Source organism: Glandiceps talaboti, chromosome 2 (assembly GCF_964340395.1).
Source record: "Glandiceps talaboti chromosome 2, keGlaTala1.1, whole genome shotgun sequence".
In the NCBI taxonomy this organism is placed as follows: Eukaryota; Metazoa; Hemichordata; class Enteropneusta; family Spengelidae; genus Glandiceps; species Glandiceps talaboti.
In genome coordinates this window covers 32,812,305-32,834,449 of record NC_135550.1, presented here as the reverse complement: position 1 = coordinate 32,834,449, position 22,145 = coordinate 32,812,305, and the positions used below count along the sequence as shown (strand labels likewise).

General features: G+C 34.4%; 1 protein-coding gene across 8 annotated transcripts in view; it reads left to right on the top strand.

Annotated features, from left to right (window-relative positions):
* The window catches only part of LOC144453445 (spectrin beta chain-like), an 84,737-nt gene that overhangs the window by 40,066 nt on the left and 22,526 nt on the right, over positions 1 to 22,145 (top strand). For 6 of the 8 annotated variants that reach the window (XM_078144742.1, XM_078144740.1, XM_078144741.1 and 3 more), the window contains 35 exons: positions 366 to 572; positions 1,117 to 1,308; positions 2,338 to 2,572; positions 3,023 to 3,207; positions 3,585 to 3,614; positions 4,594 to 4,850; positions 5,179 to 5,379; positions 6,168 to 6,327; positions 7,026 to 7,153; positions 7,424 to 7,583; positions 8,115 to 8,192; positions 8,618 to 8,757; positions 9,785 to 9,908; positions 10,271 to 10,417; positions 10,726 to 10,989; positions 11,354 to 11,484; positions 11,866 to 12,052; positions 12,294 to 12,494; positions 13,001 to 13,117; positions 13,397 to 13,510; positions 14,357 to 14,539; positions 14,866 to 15,011; positions 15,396 to 15,510; positions 15,885 to 15,995; positions 16,309 to 16,488; positions 16,837 to 17,040; positions 17,562 to 17,711; positions 18,196 to 18,300; positions 18,587 to 18,681; positions 18,844 to 18,934; positions 19,167 to 19,322; positions 19,725 to 19,916; positions 20,541 to 20,579; positions 21,515 to 21,598; positions 21,942 to 22,066. In XM_078144742.1, coding sequence (XP_078000868.1) covers positions 366 to 572; positions 1,117 to 1,308; positions 2,338 to 2,572; positions 3,023 to 3,207; positions 3,585 to 3,614; positions 4,594 to 4,850; positions 5,179 to 5,379; positions 6,168 to 6,327; positions 7,026 to 7,153; positions 7,424 to 7,583; positions 8,115 to 8,192; positions 8,618 to 8,757; positions 9,785 to 9,908; positions 10,271 to 10,417; positions 10,726 to 10,989; positions 11,354 to 11,484; positions 11,866 to 12,052; positions 12,294 to 12,494; positions 13,001 to 13,117; positions 13,397 to 13,510; positions 14,357 to 14,539; positions 14,866 to 15,011; positions 15,396 to 15,510; positions 15,885 to 15,995; positions 16,309 to 16,488; positions 16,837 to 17,040; positions 17,562 to 17,711; positions 18,196 to 18,300; positions 18,587 to 18,681; positions 18,844 to 18,934; positions 19,167 to 19,322; positions 19,725 to 19,916; positions 20,541 to 20,579; positions 21,515 to 21,598; positions 21,942 to 22,066 — 5,234 coding nt within the window. The remainder of the gene's footprint in view (positions 1 to 365; positions 573 to 1,116; positions 1,309 to 2,337; positions 2,573 to 3,022; positions 3,208 to 3,584; positions 3,615 to 4,593; positions 4,851 to 5,178; positions 5,380 to 6,167; positions 6,328 to 7,025; positions 7,154 to 7,423; positions 7,584 to 8,114; positions 8,193 to 8,617; positions 8,758 to 9,784; positions 9,909 to 10,270; positions 10,418 to 10,725; positions 10,990 to 11,353; positions 11,485 to 11,865; positions 12,053 to 12,293; positions 12,495 to 13,000; positions 13,118 to 13,396; positions 13,511 to 14,356; positions 14,540 to 14,865; positions 15,012 to 15,395; positions 15,511 to 15,884; positions 15,996 to 16,308; positions 16,489 to 16,836; positions 17,041 to 17,561; positions 17,712 to 18,195; positions 18,301 to 18,586; positions 18,682 to 18,843; positions 18,935 to 19,166; positions 19,323 to 19,724; positions 19,917 to 20,540; positions 20,580 to 21,514; positions 21,599 to 21,941; positions 22,067 to 22,145) is intronic. The other 2 variants (XM_078144743.1, XM_078144744.1) reach the window with 2 other exon arrangements.

The window sequence follows — 22,145 nt, the reverse complement described above, 5'->3', positions numbered from 1 at the left end:
TGATATCAGGGGTGTGACTTCCATTGTTACTACTTACAGTATTATGATATCAGGGGTGTGACTTCCATTGTTACTACTTAGTATTATGATATCAGGGGTGTGACTTCCATTGTTACTACTTAGTATTATGATATCAGGGGTGGGACTTCCATTGTTACTACTTAGTATTATGATATCAGGGGTGTGACTTCCATTGTTACTACATACAGTATTCTAGTATTATGATATGAGGGGTGTGACTTCCATTGTTACTACTTACCAAGTATTTGTTAAACAGCAAGCATGTTTTCAATATTTGTACATAGTCAAGTAAATATCAATTTGTTTTTCAAACATCAATAACTGAAATATCCTATTATTTGCAGTATTATACTGATGCCAATGAAGCGGAGTCATGGATGAGAGAAAAAATGCCACTGGTATGTAGTGATGACTACGGCAAAAGTACAGGAGGTGCCAAGGCTTTGTTGGTCAAACATGAACGATTGGAAGAAGAGATAGCAGCATATGAGGATGACATCAAACGACTTGGTGAACAGGCACAGTTAATGATTTCAGCTGATGCTGCCAATGTAAGTAACATTTGACAGTAACATGAGAACTGAGTATGTACTTGTATGTGGGGGTGGGGAGGGGTGGGGGTTATGTTTTTAAAAAAAGTGATTGTTTCATCTCTAATCCAATACACAAATAATTACTGCTCTGAAGGCTTTAGCAGATATGCTCTAGGTGTTGTATCTTTCACTGATTTTACAGTGTTTATACCTTCATATCAATATATAAACCCCTGGTCAATTGCAATCTCTTTCATACATTAAATTGTGTATGATTAGTGGTATTTCTTCACTGTGTTGTACAGTTATTCAAATAGGTTTAATCCATCTGTGTCATAATCTCTCTTGTCCTGGGTGCTTATAAACAAATACCAGACATAGTACTCCCAGGTGTCAACAACCAACTTTACATTAAATCTGTAGTTACTACACACAACTTATTGTTTCACCATGCTATTAGTATGTACATGTAATAAGAATTTTTGACAGTAGTCAAAGTAGCCATTAGTCTAAAACGATTTGTAAAGAGTTCTTTGAAAACTGAATTCACTTATTGTTTCAGGCTAAACTTATGTCCCCAACCAAAGATGATGATGAATATGTAACAGAATTAGTGGATATTCCATATGATGTTGAGGAAACACATATCATTGAAAAAGAGGTAATGAAAGAGTTCATTGAAGAAAAGAAGTTCCCTCAAGTGAAGGCTATGTATGCGTACAAAGGACAAGGCATGGAGGTACCTAAAGGAGAGGTAAGGAACAATGAAACAATGAAAATGTTCAGTGTTCTGAATTATGTGTAACAGATAGAAATCTTTTTAGAGTACAGTTAATCTCTTTAGGGTATATATTGGTTGTATCATTGACATTATGAAGTCTTTGACTAAAGTTCACAGGGTTCATGAAAGAGTTTGGCATAGTAGGAACAATGCAATACATATAGATGATTTGTAGGTCAGTGAAGCATTTACAATGATGAGGTCAGGATTTGAACCCTGTTTTAGTTCAGTATTCAAAAAAACGCTATTGGCAATCTGAGGAGCCAGTAGCAATGTCCAAAGGGTACTACTTTGTTGTATTCCTGCTTTTGTTTACATGTACATCTGTGCAAGTATGATAATGCTCTAGATTCATATCCAGTGTAATTTTTGGGTTTGCAATAGTGGGAAAGAGAGATGAATATTATGATAAAACTAGAAACCTGGGGAGATGTTGTTTGTGGTTGCCAATCAGTTAGATCATATGCCCATTGCCACTGTCTCTGTCTGTCTCTGTCTGTCTGTCTGTCTGTCTCTATGTCTCTGTCTGTCTGGCTGTCTCTGTCTCTATCTCTGTCTCTGTCTCTGTCTCTGTCTGTCTGTCTGTCTGTCTCTCTGTCTCTCTGCCTGTCTGTATGTCTGTACCATACATGTACATACATACTTATGAAGGCTATTATTCAATTAAAACAGTGAAGTATTGTCCTGTGTAGGGTTCTTGGTTTCTTTCTGATTTAACCCTAGTTAAAGTGCTGCTGAGTACGCATGCGTACTCATTGCACCGCAATGCATCCTTGGGTAAAACCACCCAAAAGAAATTGCGTAGTATATAGGACGTGCATGTGTACTAGTCATTGAGCTGGAAGCAGCCATAGTGCGAGCTATTAATCAGAAGATATGCTAAGAGGTGATAAGCTTGGATGGAGTAAGAGGAACATGTCTTCACAAAAAGCTTACTCTGCATAATTTTTAAAAAAACTAGAAGCCCATACCTATGTCACTTGTTTCATTCCAATTTATTAGGTAATGTTGCTGGTTTCAAAGACTAACAAAGACTGGTGGAATGTAAGAAGAGTCAATGGCCAAGAAGGATTTGTACCTGCCAATTATATCAAAATTATTGAACCTAAAGTCATTCAGAAGAAAGTGCAAAGAAAAATAAAAGTTCCAGAGAAAGTGAAAGTTAAGAAAACTAAATTCAAGCAGGAATTGGTGAAGAAGAGGAAAGCAGGAACCTCTCTTGCTAGATCATCAAGTTGTAAGTGGAATTTACTGTTACTGTAGTAGGCATATGAATAATGTATATGTTTAGTACATGAATAAACTCAGTGATCAGTTAGTCAAAATTATTAATGATGTCACATTTACCAAATATGGAGATGTTGCATTACCCACCAAACATGGAGGTGTTATATTTACCAAATATGGAAGTGCCACATTTACCAAATATGGAGGATTTGTGGATACAGGTTTAGTTCATATTAACAACCTATTCAGATTACCAAACAGTTTGTCTAAGCAAAGAGTACAGAGAATTGTGTTTACATCAAATATGATATGTTTTCAAAATCACCACATTATTGCATTGTCAGTTTATCCAACTACCAGTGCTAGCCAATTTAGAATAGTGCAACTATCAAACTTTTGCCATTTCCTCATCAAATCTGTAGAAAACAAATATTAAGTAACCACCATGTTTTGTTTTCAGTCCGCAGAGAGAAGGCAGCTCACTTTGACAAAGACAATGTTGAGATGAGACAACTGACCATCAACAACACATACAAGAGATTATGCAAATTAAGTAAAGCCAGACACCGATATTTGGAGGATGCCATTAAACTATACTCCTTCTACAGAGAGTGTGATGAGTTTGAGGATTGGATGAAAGAAAAGGTAAACACAATTCAAATATAACACTGCATTTCTTGTAAAAATCACAACTAAAAATACTAATCAAGCAGAAACTTTGCCAAAGCTCAGCAAACACTAGCAAATAGCTGCCATTACATCAATTTTCATCAAATTTTAATTATTTCTGTTATAGGATGATATTAAAGGCAAAAAGTGAATGAATAATTGTTAGAGTGTAGATTATATAAATCGTAGTGTAAAAAATAGTAGTTGGTGATGGGTAATCACAGTAGTAGAATTTAATAGTATAGTAAAGGTAGCATTAGCATATAATAAATATTAATAGATATTAATAAACTAATAACATAAAAGTTAAAATGTGCACGTTAACCACTAATGTGTGTTTGTGTTGTTTTTAGCAAACCTTTAAAGTTGCCATGAAAATGAAGGTAAATCCAGATGTAGTAAGACAGTCATGGTTCATCTTGTATCATGTTATGCATTGTTCTACAAAACCCACTTAATCTCAGCAAAAGATCCCTTTCATTTCATTAAAATCATGTACTCATGAAAATGGGCAATGGTGTAGGTGACGTCAGGAAATCTATTAAATGATTATGATATTAATGCCTTGCCAACTGCTTGCCAATCGTACTTCTATCTCTGACTAATCACTTTTTCTATCTTTTAAATTAATTGTCTATAGTATAATTAATTTTTTGGTATTTTCACTCAGTTCTCTTTCAGTAGTGATCTAAGTTCAATGTATTTTATGTCAAACACAAACTTCATTTAGTTTTGGTATTTTGATAATTGGTAGTCTGTGTCATTTAAGTTTATGTTTAATATCTTCAGTTTTGTTGTAATTTTATGTTTAATACCTTCAGTTTTGTTGTAATTTTATGTTTAATACCTTCAGTTTTGTTGTAATTTTATGTTTTAATACCTTCCGTTTTGTTGTAATTTTGTTTCTAATGTGTCACATGATATGAAATCTGTTATTGTTGTTTCATTTATTCCCCCTTCCCTCATTTTTACGTCACAAACCTAATATTGTAATTTGTATAAATATGTTTATAACATTGTATTGCCTGATGGGTGACATATTTCATATTTCTGACAACTCTGGTACTTCTTTAATGACTACCCAATACCTGCACATAAAATATGGTAGGCATTGTCGTTTCTTTTACTTTTCAAATTAACATATGTATATCTTATGACTGTTCTATCTATGATGACACCCGCTCCCCAACCCTCCTTGCCCCAGGTAGGAAATGCAGGTGACGGTATACAGAATGCATTCTAAGCATGAAAGTAAGAACATAATGCATTGGAATTCCTGGACTGTGTAGAAAGATGATACATGCATGTTAAATAATTATTGAAAGTCATTTGCCTAACTTTCTAACAACTTGGGACTTTCAGGAGAAAGCTCTTAAAAAGGATGAATCTTTCTCTGAGAAAATGGAGACAACAAAGAGGAAATTTGCATATCTGTTGACTGACCTGGCAGCTAACACTCCAAGGATGGAGAAAATCAACAACATGGCTGACGAGTTTGTGGAAACCAGGCATAGTAAGCAACAAGAAGTCAGGGATAGGCAGAAGGAAATACAGGAAAGATGGGAAAAATTAAACCAGCTGAAGGATAGTAAGGAAAGGATGATGGAAGGTGCCTCAAGGTAAGCATGAATAAAAAATACTTGTATCTTACACAGATAGTATTGTGAGTGTGAATGGGGGAGAGGTTTACCAAAAGCAGCAAACCTTCTAGGGGGAACACTGTTGCCTTCCTTTATTTTAAATATTGCCATCAGTATTGATGAGACTATACACTGATCAAGATTTTCTATGTGCAAGGAACTAGTAAGGTAGGAAATGTTTTCTGTTAATAAACTAAAAACCCAAAACTATAAAAGTTGTATCAAAATAAATGCTTTAATATTGTAGCAAATATTGTGTCTATACGTTATGGAAGTGTATTTGACTAATGTGTAATTTGTGTTGTAGCATTGAGCTGTACAATCAGACATGGGATGAAACTAAAGACTGGATATTGGAGAAAATGGCAGGACTTTCTAGCAACGATGACATTGACATGGTCAAAGAACAAAGTGCTGTAGAAGCATTACTCAGAAAACATCAGAATTTAGAAAGAGAGTTAGCTCCAGTGGAAGATAAGATGAGTAAACTTGGAGTCCTGGCTACAGCGTGAGTTGTTTAGTTTAATACTTCAGATATTCCACCCACAGGCAAATATATGTTATCATGAATGAGTTAACAAGGAAGACTATTTTTGGTTATACAGAGATATCCACAGATTTGTCCATCATCAATTAATGCCCTGTGTACTTAACACTATCAACTATAGCCAACTTTGTTTTCAAATATACACATATACATAGACTTTTCAATTTATCCAGAGCAACAAAAATCAAATGTGTATTAAGATTTTTTCAAACAAATTCTTTGATAACCCTATGGATGTAGATGACACTTCACATAGGCTGTCATTGCCTCTCCAGTTACTAACTACATAGAACTTACTTTGTTTACAAATATACACATACATAAATTTGTCAGTGACTTTTTCGTATATCTAGAGCAACAAGAATTTACTGTATATTTGAAATTTTCCAGACTGATTCTCTAACAACCTGATGTACTCAGTCATTACCTCTCAACTTTACTGTGGTACACTTTTACAAGTGATGCCATGCTATTTATGATAAGATTGTCTATGTAGTAGTAGTAGTAGTAGTAGTAGTAGTGGTAGTGGTAGTAGTAGTAGTAGTAGTAGTAGTAGTAGTAGTAGTAGTAGCAGTAGCAGTAGCAGTAGCAGTAGCGGTAGCGGTAGCGGTAGCGGTAGTAGTAGCAGTAGTAGTAGTTGTAGTTGTAGTTGTAGTTGTTGTTGTTGTTGTTGTTGTTGTTGTTGTTGTTGTTGTTGTTGTTGTTGTTGATAGTGACCAAATATTTGTCTTGTCTCTATCTTTGCTCAGTGTGAGGACTTCTTATCCAAGGGAATCTGACATCATAGCTACCAAACAGAAGGAAATCAATGAATTATGGGAAGCCTTGCAAGACAGAGTGGCAGATAGGAAGGCTAGACTAGATGCAGCACATGACATCAGTAAATTTCATGCAGATGCCAAGGATCTGGTAAGTTATTGAATTGACTAAATGTTTGGTTGTTGAATAAACTTTATTTCACCAGATACAGATTTATACGTGATGCTGATTTTATAGTTACTATTCAAGTTCTGGTGAGGACCATTGATAAATATAGTTGACAGCAAACTAATTCATAGATTTTCAACATGTTGATAATATAGAAGAGATGCTATTATTTTTTTGCATTTTGTTATGTCTGAATCTAGATACTAAATAGTTAATCCTAGTTATCACTTTTGTCTTGAAAAGCCTTAAAGTGCAGGTCAAGAGTCATAGCGCCACCACTGGCAAAACTGTGATAACTTTCGTTTGTAGACGCCATTGCAGACTATGATATTATGTGGTAGAATATCATCTGGTTACATTCAGATTATAGATATTTATGAAAAAAAGTCCACTGAACTAGTTGAGGATGCAACCTATATTTGTACTTATTTACTGCTGAAATTTACATTTTCCAAAATTAGTTTGTAAATTTTTGGTTCAGTCTTGAAATAATTTTGATGATATCACATTCAGAGCATTCAAAGTTTAAAGGTAGGCAAGAATTTGTAGTCTGCAGAATCATATGAGGTTTTCATTCTGAAGTTATTGATCTGCCCTGTTTGACATCACACAGGTGAAGATTTACACGTATTTATGTGATAATATGGCTAATACTGTGAATGTCTGATGTTACTTTACAGCAAATGTGGTGTAATAACAATGCCATCAAGTTATCAAACACAGAACTTGCCAGAGACATACCAACAACGGAGGACTTGATCCAACAACACAGTGAAATCAAAGATGATATGAATGCCCATGAAGATAAGTAAGTAAACATTTTAATAAGTGTAGAGTTTGTCGACAAAAAGTAGTGAACTTTGATTTTAAAAGGAAAAGTTGTGATTGTCGAGTGGTGAGTTTCATTGAACAGACTCAACACTGTTTTGTCGGTATTATTAGTACAAGTCCCAAGTAATACCCTTATCATGTCTTCTACTACTGTGCAAAACACCTCAAGTGGTTATCAATGTTCATTCCATTATGCATGACATGACTATGTGAAGTTATAACATATTTATTCTGTGTGTTCTTTCAGTTTCCACAATCTGAATGAGTTGGGATATAGAGTTCTCAAAGTTTCTCCAGAGTCTGCCACAGTGAGGCATAAAATGAACAAATTACATGATGACAAACGCAAGATGGAGGAAGATTGGAACAGGAGAAATAAACAGTTACAGGACAGTCTTGAACTTGCTGTAAGTTGTATTCTGTTACATTACCATGGCTATATGACCTAAAAGTAATGAGGTTCAGACGTAGGTTTGTGGAATTTTTCTCAGATGAAGCCCAGCACTAGAATAAAATGATTTAAAATTTTTTTCCAATCTAATTAGATTAGAATTCAGTTTCACCATAGCAAGTCCCAAGGTAAATTTCAACTAAGATTTGATGTTACAAATATGTAAGGTATAGTACTAATGAAATAACTATGGATACATGACAATTGAAGAGATCATGTGTTCTAATACTGTTCTTGTGTAACTATGGTAACTCTTCTGCGTCTGGTTATACATGTAATTCAAAAACATGATTACCATAAGCAAGATGCTGGTCTCCTAAAAGCCTTACCACTGAATGTCCTGATAGTAAACTTGACACTTGACACAGTACATGTAGACTCAACAGGTAAATGTACTGTAAGATACTGACTGGTTATCTGTGTCAGTTTCAGTGGACAAGAAGTTTGAAGGGGTTTTAGCTAAATCCACATTATTTTCCATTTCTAGCAATTCAACAGAGAAGCAGATCATATTGATGCTATCACAAGTGGACATGAAGCATTCCTGGAATACAATGATCTTGGTGTAAGTCTCAAATTTTGCAAGCTATTGAAAACTTTTATACATGTACTTTTAGTCTGAGTGGTACTAGAATTATTTCTCTATTTACCACAACACTCAATAATGTCATGTTTTGGATAAGTATACTGAGTTTACATTTACTTGGCAAATCTTGTCCATCTTATTTCTTCAATCTAACAGTGTAAAGTGATTTTGAAGTAAGTACTAAAAATTAAACCAATACACACAACATAATATGATAAGCTGAGAGCTTTTGATTTTAAACCGTAAGGCTTGTTCACTTTGTGATAGGTGGTGCTGTTTATTATGATCCTGTCACAAAGTGATTTTGTTCTACTTGCCCACCTGTTGAAGTGTATTCCATTGAAGTAGTGTGTTCGATTACAATAAAGAAAGCATGATATAATATAATTAATTATGTTTTGTAGAGTACTGTTGAAGATGTAGAAGGCCTTCTCAAGAGACATGATGGTTTTGAAAACACATTAGCTGTACAAGATGAGAGAATCAATTCCTTGAAAGACATGGCAGACAAATTACAGAAAGCTGACCATTATGCTGCACCACGGTAAGTTTTATCAGAGTAGATCACAGCAAGCAACTTCAGAAAGTGCTTTGCTGTTGCTGCACCACGGTAAGTTTTATCAGAGTAGATCACAGCAAGCAACTTCAGAAAGTGCTTTGCTGTTGCTGCACCACGGTAAGTTTTATCAGAGTAGATCACAGCAAGCAACTTCAGAGAGTGCTTTGCTGTTGCTGCACCACGGTAAGTTTTATCAGAGTAGATCACAGCAAGCAACTTCAGAGAGTGCTTTGCTGTTGCTACACCACGGTAAGTTTTATCAGAGTAGATCACAGCAAGCAACTTCAGAGAGTGCTTTGCTGTTGCTGCACCACGGTAAGTTTTATCAGAGTAGATCACAGCAAGCTACTTCAGAGAGTGCTTTGCTGTTGCTGCACCACAGTAAGTTTTATCAGAGTAGATCACAGCAAGCAACTTCAGAGAGTGCTTTGCTGTTGAAGACAATAATGATTGGTCAAAGGAAGATTCTGTGTGATTGGTCAAAGGAAGATTCTGTATGATTGGTCAAAGGAAGATTCTGTATGATTGGTCAAAGGAAGATTCTGTATGATTGGTCAAAGGAAGATTCTGTATGATTGGTCAAAGGAAGATTCTGTATGATTGGTCAAAGGAAGATTCTGTATGATTGGTCAAAGGAAGATTCTGTATGATTGGTCAAAGGAAGATTCTGTGTGATTGGTCAAAGGAAGATTCTGTATGATTGGTCAAAGGAAGATTCTGTATGATTGGTCAAAGGAAGATTCTGTATGATTGGTCAAAGGAAGATTCTGTGTGATTGGTCAAAGGGATTTGTAATAAAAGTATACTATATTGATATGGCTGTCAGTGAAGTATGATTTATTGGGTGCCTGATTTTCAATCAGGAATTTCATCAAAACTATTTTACATCATTACTTTGTTCATGTTTTGTGGCCAGTAAGCTGCATTATTAGAACACGGTTATTATACACAAACTTAAGACTTTTATGGAATGATTTGAATGGCATAATAATTTTGTATTACTTTTCAACAGCATTGCCAGTAGAACTGATGAAGTGGTGACCAGAAGACAGAAAGTGAAAGATAAAAGTAAACAAAGACGAAATATGTTGGACAAATCATTGGCCTACCATGAATTTTGTCGTGATGCTGAGGAGGTATGCTAATTTTTATAATATATGAATTTGTTCTTTGTGTATAACATGTATTTGTATGTTATAAAAAATTTTATTCAATAAATAATATTGTGCTCCATAGTATAATGAATATGTTTAAACAGTTTGCATTCCAGATTTCACAATCTGATAGACAATATTGTAGACTTAGAACATGAATGGTCTTTAAAATATCAACAGATGGAAGGAGTCCATTAACAATTGTTGACAACATACCAGTTTGCTACCAATAGGAAGGACACTGATAGCCATTGAAGAAATCACTTTCCCAATTCTACAAATATTTCTTGGATTCTTTATTTTAACAACAGCTGAATATTCACATAATCTTGTTTGTTTCATAGCTTGTATCCTGGATGGAGGAAAAGAAGCAGTTAGCCACGGATGAATCGTTCAAAGATCTGAGTAATCTACAAAGTCAGTTACAAAGACACCAAGCTTTGGAAGCTGAAATAGCTGCTAATAAAGATGAAGTAGCTAAGATTAATAAGGTCAGTGACCTCTTCACAGGAATTGTCAATTCAGCTGATCATAATGCTAATGTATAGAGTATCTGATTTGTAGTTGTCATGAATGTTTAGATGAATTTCAATTCACAGCAGTTACAGAAGTCTTGGGCTATAAGACACAGTGTGGTAGTAATGATATGTGTTTCTATTCATTCCTTGTCTTTTGAAAGAATGGACTAACACTCACGCATTGTCCATGATTGATATCATCCAAGGTTTTCAAATGTAAAGGTGGCAACTGTTAGCTATATGCTGCCTACTCACACACTGTCAATGATTTACATTTACAGGAAGGACAACAACTGATAGATGACAAACATTATGCATCAGATGACATCCAGAGACGCCTTGATGAAATTAATGAGAAATGGGCAGCCTTGTATTCAGACTCCTCTGACAAGAGTGAGAAGCTGGACCAAGCCACTAAACAAGATTTACTCAATAAATTGTTAGAAGATACAGGACTTAGTCTGGAAGAATTAGAAGCCTTGCTGGCATCTGATGATTTGGGTCATGATTTAAGAAGTGTGAAAAATCTACTCAAGAAGCATCATGTAAGTAGTTATAGTTACTGCACTTTTGTCATTTTATCACCACTACAATTCCTACACAGTTTTATGATTGGTTTACTCTAAATTTGTAAATAGTTGATGAACAAACAAGAGTATAAAAAAACCCCACTTTTTAGTATCAAATCTAAACATGAACGCTTGTGGAATACCTTCCCACTGTGAGTGAACATAAGTCAAATCACCAATCAAAACTTTTACTGCTAGGGACAGCTATCATTTATCATAAAAGTTGAAATGTGAATCCAGTGTTGGTTCCTTATAGCAAAGTATATGAAATACAAAATATTTGTAAAGGTTCTTTTTGCTGTCATTTTTGAAAATGTTCACTTTGTGATTTGTTGTGTAGATGTTAGAAGGTGACATGGCAATCCAGAAACAGAAAATTGATGATCTGAATGCCCAAGCACACAACCTGGCTGATGAAGGCCATTATGATGCTGACAGAATTCTACAGAATACTGCTGAGCTCTCTGACAGGTATGACAAGTCATATCAATTCATATCAATGCCAAGTTATCATGTGATAGAATCATGTATAAGTTTTGATGCAATGTGTAGAATTGTTTCATTATATTGTACAAGTTTGTTTTTTGTCTCAATGTAGATGAATTAATTGTAATTCAAGTAGATCTACAGACTTTATCCCTAACATTCACATCTTACATTGAATACAGTAAGATAAAGAAGATAGACAGAGATAAATTGATCTCTTTTTAAAACAAAGCAGACTATATTTTAATATAAACAATGAGTGCATCGTCAATATTTCTCAGTCTGGTGATTTACCATCTCCACCGTCCAGGGGTATTCATTGAATGTAGCATTGTACTAAGGCTATCTTTGTATTTCATTCGACAGATACGATAACTTACTGGATCCTGCTGCCAGACGTAAAGCACAGTTAGAGGATGCACTCAAACTACAACAGTTTTATCATGATATAGATGCTGAGAAACAATGGATCAAGGAACATGTGCCGTTTGCATCAGCAACTGACCATGGTAAAACATTACATGCTGCAGAGACTCTACACAAAAAACACCAGGTATGTTTTCTTAGTTTCTGATAACATTAATACCTGGGGTATTACTTGGTAGATCCAAACACTTGTATCAATATCTTATATTAATACTATCTATTTTAATGATCAAAAAGTCATAACAAGTTTTTAATTACTAACATGAAAACTTTGAAGAGTTTATTTATTTTGAAGATCACAGAATGTGGTGGAAAAAAGTTGCAATGCAGCCCAATGTATTGTGATGGATCTATACATTGTATTTCAGAAACTGGAGTTGGAAATGGTTGGCCATCAACCTATGATTGATAAGACTTTGGCAGCTGGTCAAGGTTTGGTTGATGGTGATCACTTTGCCAAGGAAGACATCAAACAACAATGTGCTGAACTATCTGATGACTGGGACAATCTTTTTGGTCTAGCTAGAGCAAGAAGAAATAGTCTGGATCAATCTCTTGAGGCACAAAGAGTTAGTAATATATATTGACTTCTACATAATTCTGATGTTTATTACATACAATAGCCTATCTACTGTTTACAGCTGTTTATAAACGTTCTTGTCATTATGGTCAGAAAAGAATTCAAATATGGAATATGCATAACTGAATGTAGAATAACCCACACAAAGATAAAAACAAAAACACCAAACTGAATATTATTTAAAGCATGGAAATGTTCACTATTTCATTTGCATAGTCACATAATAATAATAGTAATAATAATAATAATAAAGCAAATTTATAATGCGCCTATCCTCCGAAGAGCTCCAGGCACAGATACAGAACTATTAACCAAAACGAGAGGATACAGAGAAAGAATTTGAAAACATAGGAAGGATGCAGAGAGAATCAATGGTTCAATGACATCAATGGCTACAGTGCTACGAGATATTTCACTTGCAATGTTCTTCTAAGACTATTGAAGTGTTCTGGTAATGTTTTTATTCATTGTTCACTCGTACATCTTTTTCTGCAGTACTTTGCCAATGCTAATGATATAGAAGCCTTGATGGCAGAGAAAGCTGACTTGGCTGCCAACACAGACTATGGTAAAGATGAAGATGCTGCTGAAAAGGCACTTGCTAAACAAAAGGTAATGTCATAAATTTAGTTTATGTTTTAAATCGCATGTTTCTTTGTCATTCTGGAAAATTGAAGACAATGGATATTTTGAAGGAGTCAGTACAGAAATAAATGATCAACACCAAAATATTCAAAATGTTCAAAAGATTCATGTAAAAATAATCATTGGTCACTAGCCTGAGACAGTGGAAATGAAAACCAGTGCACTTGATTTTTAGAGTTTAACTTGTTTTCTGTTCAGTTTGGTAGTTTGATAGTTGACATCTAAATCTTGTACTTCTATCTGCAGGCCTTGGAACATGACATTGACACGTACTATGCTACAGTGAGTGATTTGAATGCAGAAGCACAGAAGATGATTGAAAATGGTAATAATGATGCTAAAGCCATTGCAGAAAGACAGGTATGTGTTATTGTAAATTGTCATGACTTTGCTATTGCAGAAAGACAGGTATGTGTTATTCTAAATTGTCATGACTTTGCTATTGCAGAAAGCCAGGTATGTGTTATTCTAAATTGTCATGACTTTGCTATTGCAGAAAGCCAGGTATGTGTTATTCTAAATTGTCATGGATGGTTTTCTGATCAATATTACCTGAGGTGAACTGTTGTTTTAATCACAAGTGTTGCTTTGTACTTTGAACTCATCTTTGTCTTGAAGAGTAGATTCATGTACATCAAAGTCAACAATCCATCACTTACTTCCAATGTAGGAAAATATGACATTCCACCAATCTGCAGTGACATCATCACAGAAGGTTGACAGTTAGATGTACATAAACTGACAATTACTTTGACACCTCAATTTACATATATTGAAGCTAACCTTTTCACACCTCTGGTTACTCAACACCTCAATCAAATTTGGATCATTCTGTCAGATCCAGTTAGACACCAAAGAAGGACAAGTGATTTGTTCAAAACATGTATGTTTCTCAATCAATAGTGGAAGAAGCAAACTTGTGTATGGATGAACAGTAGAGTTGTACAGTTTTACATTAATGATTTATTGACATTGTAAATAAGCTAATGGCATCTTGTGTGATTTTGATATTCAATTTCTACAAAATATTTTATCATTTACTACCATCTTGGCTCAATGGAATAACTTTTATTTACTTTACAAATATATGGAAAGGGACAGTATAGTTTACAAAGTTTGAAGAAAAGAATTCCTGTATAGGAGGGAAACTATTCACATTGAAAGAATGACACCATTTCAACTGTTTTTTTCAATTAACCCATACAGGAGGAACTACAGAAACAGCTTGCTGACTTGGCCAAGGCTGCTGCTATCAGGAGAGCTAAGTTGGAAGAATCCAAGAGGTTTCATGAATATGCCAGGGAAAGTGATGACTTGGCAGAATGGATTGCTGACCAAGATCAAATTGCAACTGCTGAAGACTTTGGACAAGACTATGAGCATTTGCTGGTAGGTTTTCATATACATATGATTACCATTAGAAAAGAAGGGAGAAGGGAGTGAAAATAGTTGTTGAGAAATACTAGAATTTCAAGATGTAATGCACAGCTGTATGGTTGCCTTTACATAATGCATTAAGTTTTTATAAGATCTTTGATTAAAATGTGAACTGTGTAAATATAATTAAAATAATGTAAATCTAAGTGTTATTTCTATCAAAAGAAATATCTGAAAATAAATCAAAGCTTAATTTTAGTTATGGCAATATTTTGTGGTATTATTTTGCCCATTTTTAGTGGCAGTTCATGAAATGTTCATTTTGATTGGCTTTCTAGGCTCTGGAAAAGAAATTTGATGATTTCAAGAGGAACGTTGATGCTGGATCAGAGAGATATGCCCAATGTGAAGAGCTAGCAAGACAGCTGATAGAAGACCAACATCCTGAGACTCCAATTATTGCTGAGAAACAAGATGCCCTCAAGTAAGCATAATGTCTACAGTTGCTGTGTCTGCACAGGAATGTATTCTACTCAACTTTCATATGGAGAAAATCAAGTGATGTCTCTACTAAATAGTTTCAAAATATTTTGTTACAATTTCCACAGTGTGTCCTTTTTGTAATAGATTCTAGGAAAAGATAGTCAATTTGACAAACATTATATCCAATACATTGGTAAGGAATTTGATTTAATATATGACATTTTAGGTTTCATTCATGACAATTATTAATCATGTCTTAATGTAGTATTTCGTTTATGATATTATTGTGTGTGTACAGGGCTGGTTATCAGACTTTATTGTCTATGTACAGGGCTGGTTATCAGACTTTATTTTAACATGATATGATATTATTGTCTATGTACAGGGCTGGTTATCAGACTTTGTTGGAGCATATTGACAGTAGAGACGGAGGATTACAGGCTGCTGCTGAAATCCACCGATTCAATAGAGATGTAGCTGATGCTTTGGCTAGAATACAGGTACATGTCACCATCAATCATTTACTTTTATCCTGTCATTCTTATTATCAAGACTATTACATGTAGGATGTGGGTGTCATTTCTCACAACTTTTGATTGACACTGCATTGACTGTTTTCTTTATAATTTCTGTTTTGATATTTAAACACCTGGCAATAACCAGCACAACAGGTGGTTAAAATCATATAGCTGCTACCAATTAGTGACTGCTCTCCAGATAACAACATTCACTTAGGCTATCGGATTTAGGATGTACAGAGTTGGAATTCTCTGATTGGTCAAGAGTCTAACATGTCCAAATAAAGCTATTTCTACTGTAGAATTGTTCAGATCCCCAAATAACTGATTAATGTTTTTTATTTTTATGACAACAGGAGAAAGAAGCTGCAATCCCTGAGGATCTCGGCAAAGACTTGAACAGTGTGAATGGATTGATAAAGAAACATGAAGTGTATGAAAGTGATTTGGTGGCTCTAGAGGGACAGGTAGGCTGTAGTTGTTGAAAAAAGCCAAGCAATACAATGTAGTCATGCAAGATAGTGAGAAATCATTTCTAAGTACCATTATTAGTGTGCAATATTAGCAAGACATTATGTAAATGTGAAGATGAATATTGAAATAATAGAGTAATTTACAATATAAAGGTTATCAGACCATACTTATATTGTCTCAGATCAGAAGCAATCATGTATAGTTTGAGGAAACATTTCCTTCTTTGTGCCTTTATAAATTATGAGAGGCGTCATCATAGTCAGGAAGGGATGTGATTTCATAGCTGTTGTTTTATGTTTCTTGTAGTTACAAGTTCTGCTTGATGACTCAGCCAGACTACAGGAGGCTTATCCCGGTGAACATGCTGAACATATAGCAGAACAGCAGGAAGCAGTGTTAGCTGCCTGGAATGACTTACAAGACAAGGCACAGAAAAGAAAAGATTTACTGATGGCTTCACAGGATTTCCAGAAATTCCTTGCTGCGGTAAGTGTTTTATTGAGATAATACTTTCCTATCTATTTATCTATCTAACAAACTTATATGGTGACAAATATCAAAACTTACACAATGTTCCGTGGTGCTTAGAGTTAGAGTTCTACCACTTATCAATAGCTAAGTTTGGAGGAGGAAGGACAAGCCAAGTACAATGATAACTACTCAATAGAGAAACTTGAAGAGTGTGTTGATGTAATCAACAGTGATAAAGAAAGGAGACACATACTGATTTTACTTCAAAAACAGAATCAAGAAAAATGATCAACAAAAACATGGAGAGAAGTTATGGAATAGGAAATTATGTAAATCACTTGACTTTTATAATTTCCATTTCAGTGTCGTGACCTAAGTGCATGGTGTGAGGAGATCAACAGAGAAATCATGACAGAGGAACCAGTCAGAGATGTGACCAGTGTTAAAGATTTGGTCAACAATAATGACCAACTGAAAGCTGAGATTGATGCCAGAGAAGACAGTTTTGGTGCAGTAGTGCAGACTGGTGAAATGTTGATAGACCAACAACATTATGCAAGTGATGAGGTAAACTGGTCAACATTGTTTAGATGTAATAATAGTTAACATTCTGTCTGTTAGCAGACACATCTCAACTAGTGGTTGTAACTTTGTTGCTACATTTAGAGATATGACAGCATATAGTAAATAGTATGTAGTGCACATTATGTATGTTGGAGAATGGACTCGGTGTATGTTAAATCTAGACCTATTTCATATTCATGTGTTGATGACACCTAGTATGAAATATATCAAACTTCTTTTCAGTAAGTCAGATCAGTAATTGTCTGAATAGTATCAGCTACATGTTTAATTACATGATCTTGATATTTTGAAAAATCAGTGTTTAACTCTGTTGATAAATATATATCAAAAAACCATATTTCTTCAAATCTTGGATATATTTTGTGTAGCTGCATGTGTATCAGATGACATGAAGTTTGAAAATACAGCTGAGCAATTACTGTGTTTTGATATATGTGCCATGTTCTCATGTATTCCAAGTTATTTCTAGCTCCTTGCATTCACTATCTGTACTTCATCAACAGATCAAAGAGAAGCTAGATGCTGTCTTACAAGACCGTGAGCAGCTACATGCTAATTGGCAGCAAAAGAAAGATGACTTGGATCAAATGTATGACTATCAATTATTCATGAGAGATGCCAAACAGTTAGACACACTCAGTAGTCAACAGGAGGTGAGATGACATATATGTTATAGTATACTAGACTATGGTACAATATAAGGGGCACTGTCTTCACATTTCAACTCCTTTGACTGTAGATTAAATTCAAATCCAAGCATTGACTGTTATAAATCAGGTTGGATAAGGCGCTGACAAAAGTTTCATGATGCTGATAGCTGATAGTGCACATGATGTGTTGGCTAAACGTTGTCCAGTTTCCATCAACCAGTAGTTGACTAACTGTTTGCCGAGTGAAAAGGTGATTGGCTAAACATCATTTCTGTATATTGCGACCACAGACAAAATGTACATATTTACAAAAACAGGACTGGATATGTGAATCTAGTATACATGTTGATTTATTGAATAATGATAGGTATTCTTTTAGATTGTATTTAGAATTATTGCATTTCTTTTCCCATATTGAATCCATTGACTTATTTTTAGGTGTATCTTGCAAGCAGTGACTTTAATAATAATCATCATTATTTTTTAGGTGTATCTTGCAAGCAGTGACTTCGGTAATACAGTTGACCAAGTGGAAGCTTTACAAAGGAAACATGAAGCTTTTGAGAAGTTACTCGTCACTCAGGATGAAAAGGTACATAAATAATACAGAAACTTTGATGCCATCAGGTTGATATTTTCAACATGTTTGGAGGATGTCTCCCAAGTTATGAAACATTTCTCCATTTACTATATTGATGTCAACACTACTGTCAATCAAAAGTTAAGTAATTCATATATGTATAGTTATTAGTAAAAACGTTGATGGTATTTCTTTTTTTGATTTTTGTAAGTTTTTATAAAAACAAGGATTGTAAAAGTTACACAAGGAAACAGTGATTGTATCTGATTTTTGTCTTTTTATGTAATTGATTATACAGCTAGCAGCACTGGAGGATACAGCTTACAAACTAACAGTTGAGAATCACATGCAGGCACCAGCTATCAATGACAGACTACAAGAAGTTAAAGACAGGTATGACTTTGTCAGAATTTGTATGTTTTTAGTTTCAATAAAAAAACATATAAAAATTGCACAATGCTACCCTCATTTCATGAAGGTTACAGCATTTATTGTTTCTACACTCTCGTACTAGTTTGCATTTATGTGACAATATTTGTGATTTGTATTTTGTAGGCGAGAAAAAATCAAAGAGGATAGTGCCAAAAGGAAGCAGAAACTTGAAGATAATATGCTGTATGCACAGTTTAATATTGATGTGATTGAGGTAAGGTTTATAGGTTTATTGCTGGAAATACTTACAATATATGCAGCACTTTAATGTTAGTATTGTATGTCAGAAAAACAAAGTCGGAAAAACAGAAAGAAATTACTTGATACTGGAACATAATATTATGTAAATTATATAATAATAATAATATGATATGGTATAATTCATAAAGTATATACTAAGAATCACTCAGCTTAACAGTAATATTTGTCTGTCTATCCTTTTACAGATGAAGTCATGGATAGATGACAAACTGAAAATTGCCAAGGATGAGTCTTACAAGGATGTCACTGATATTCAAGAGAAGATGAAGAGACTACAGCGCCACCAAGCACTGGAAGCAGAAATTGTGGCTAATAAGAACAAAATTAAAGAAATTAAGGAGGTAGGTATTATCTTTACCACCACCCCCCACCCCCGCCATAGTTATTGAGTCTAATCATAGCTGTTTGTTTTCTCGATTGCATTATTACCTGTGTGTAAAATATACAGAAATGAAAGAAGCATTATGTTGACATAAGTTTGTGGTTACACTGTGTGAGATAAGGGGGTGGTGTGTGTGTGGGGGGGGGGGTGGGGGGGTGGGGGGTAATTGATGGAAAATGTTGAGTGTATATGTCACATGATTTGATGGCCAATATTTGGTGTAGTGCTATGGCCACTTCTACTTCTACGTTTTAAGTGAAATGTTGGTTTGTTTTTATTAATTGGTGACTACATGTAATTCATTAAATGAGGAAAACAGTCTTTAATAGTCGTATTGAGTGTATATCTGTTTGGTCCTAAGGCTGGTGATGCACTTATTGAAAAGGAACATGAGAACTCAGAAGACATTCTACACAGAATGCAGGAATTGCTAAAACACTGGAATGAGTTGGTGAAGGCATCAGCCAACAGAGGAAAATTCCTGGAAGAAGCTAAAGATATCCTGGAATTTAACAGACAAGTTGATATTGTAGAAACATGGATGAGAGAAAAGGTATGTAGTCAGATTGTAGTTGGATTCATAGTTGAGTGTGATGTCACAAATAAGGACATGATAGGGGTCAGACATCTTCCCACAGAACTGATTATTTGTAGATGTAGATAAAATGATCAATATCTTTATTTTCTTACTGCAAATATTGTGAAATTAGGTGTCCAGAGTTTAAAATACATTTATTATTGATGTTTGGCAATCCAATCTTCTCTTTGTTGAAGGTTTCTTTGAATTAGTGAACTGAGGGTGCAATGTTTTGTTTACTCAAAACTTTTGAAATGGAAGCAAAATGAAGGAAACATTGACTTCAACAATACAGAGGTTGGAAAACAAATCAAGGTTGCTAATAATGGTCAATTATGCATTTTTGGTGTTATAATACTTTGAAGGTTGGGCACATTGACTTAACACATGATAGATATTACAGTACCATCCAACCAGTACTACGTGAATTTAGTCTTTCTAAATGAAGCCAATCTCCTTGGTATGACCGCTATTATTCAGGTATATCATCACTACACATTACATGTAAGATTTTATATGTCTGATACCCAGCCTCTACATCACAACTTAGAGTATAGACTTTTCACACATTCATTTAGTAGTAATACATTTGTTCACTAGGTGTGGCCAATTTACGCAGTCCGTATGTATGCAAATAAGGTGGGTTAGGCTGACATGACGTATTGTCATCAGGCTGACAATTCAAAATAAAAGAACTGCATGATTCAAAATCAGGCTTTCTATGCCATCAGGTTGAATGGGTTGCTATGGAAACTCTATAACAGATTTTTTTATTTCAGGTTGTCTGATTCAGAACTATCAATCTCTTTACTGTTATGTCATGCATCTTGGCAAATATTTTGTTTGCAATAGTATTGAGTTATTAGTTATGATTTCTATTTTTAATGAGTGAGTCTAAAAAGTTGATTAAACCATGCAATTGTACTTGCATCTTTCTAAAAAGTAATGATTGAAATATATTTTGTTTATATATATCATTACAAAAGTCGTAGAATGCACAAAAAAACATTGTATAGCTTAATCAACTCTCTACTTGAAGCTCAGTGTGGATGTAATATCTCCCCTTGTATCTCTCTAGTATGTGAATGTTGTAGAAAGTTTTACAGTATGGTTATTCTGGTAAACTCTGTATGGTAACAGTTAGAATATTGTACTGGTGAAATCAATGCATTCACTCCACTTTTGAAATGAAACTTTGCTACCATTAGCCAAGAAATGACTTCAGAACTTTACCAAGTCTATGCTTTTGTGGTTTCTTACTGTCATCAAATCTGATTGTTTTTTTTTGTATCCATATATTAAGTATTCTCTATGTCAAGATATTTACATATATTTAGATATCGGTATTATTGAAATGTAATGTCTAATGTGTCAATGAATGTAATCATAACTAGAATTACTACAATGGTAAAAATGATTGTATTTTATTTTGTATTGAATCCTGAAGTAAAGGTGATTGGATTCTTTATAGCTCAATTCCCAATTGAAGCAGTGCATGTTTCTTTGAATGCTTAGAACTTATAATCAAATGCAGAGACCAAGACCAATATGTTTGTGTTCTTATTGATTGTCAGGAAATGATGATAGCTGCTGGTGAACTTGGACGTGACTATGAACATTGTATGGAGTTACACAAGAAATTAGATGACTTTGGAACTGTACGTACCTCCATTTGTGTATACTAAGATTAGACAGTTGTATGGAAAACCTTTGATATTTTAGCAATATGTTGTTGTAATGCTAACTTTTGATATCATACTGTGTAATGAAGGAGACGGTCTTTGAAAACATCAAATGTGTATTTGAATTATACCTATGATGTTAGGTATTTTGTTACATGTTGGTATATGTTGTTGTAAGAAAACTATTAAAGACATTTGCCTGTGAGAAAGTTTAAGATCAAGGTCATTGTGTATTTATCAAATTTCTGCAGTGATGAGTCATTGGTAAATTTTGAACAAAGTCAAGGTGATCACGAAATACTTGTGTTTTGTATAACAGAGTATGACAGTGGATGAGTCTAGAATCCAACTCATCAATGATCTAGCTGATAAATTAGTCAGAGATAGAAGTACTGATGCTGATGCTGATGCTGTGGAGGAGAAGAGACAAGAAATTAATGACAGGTGTGTGTCTTCACTTTGTTTTCTATCCTTGCTATTGTAAGTTTAGAGACAAAATAAGCACTGAGATGATAAATACTAG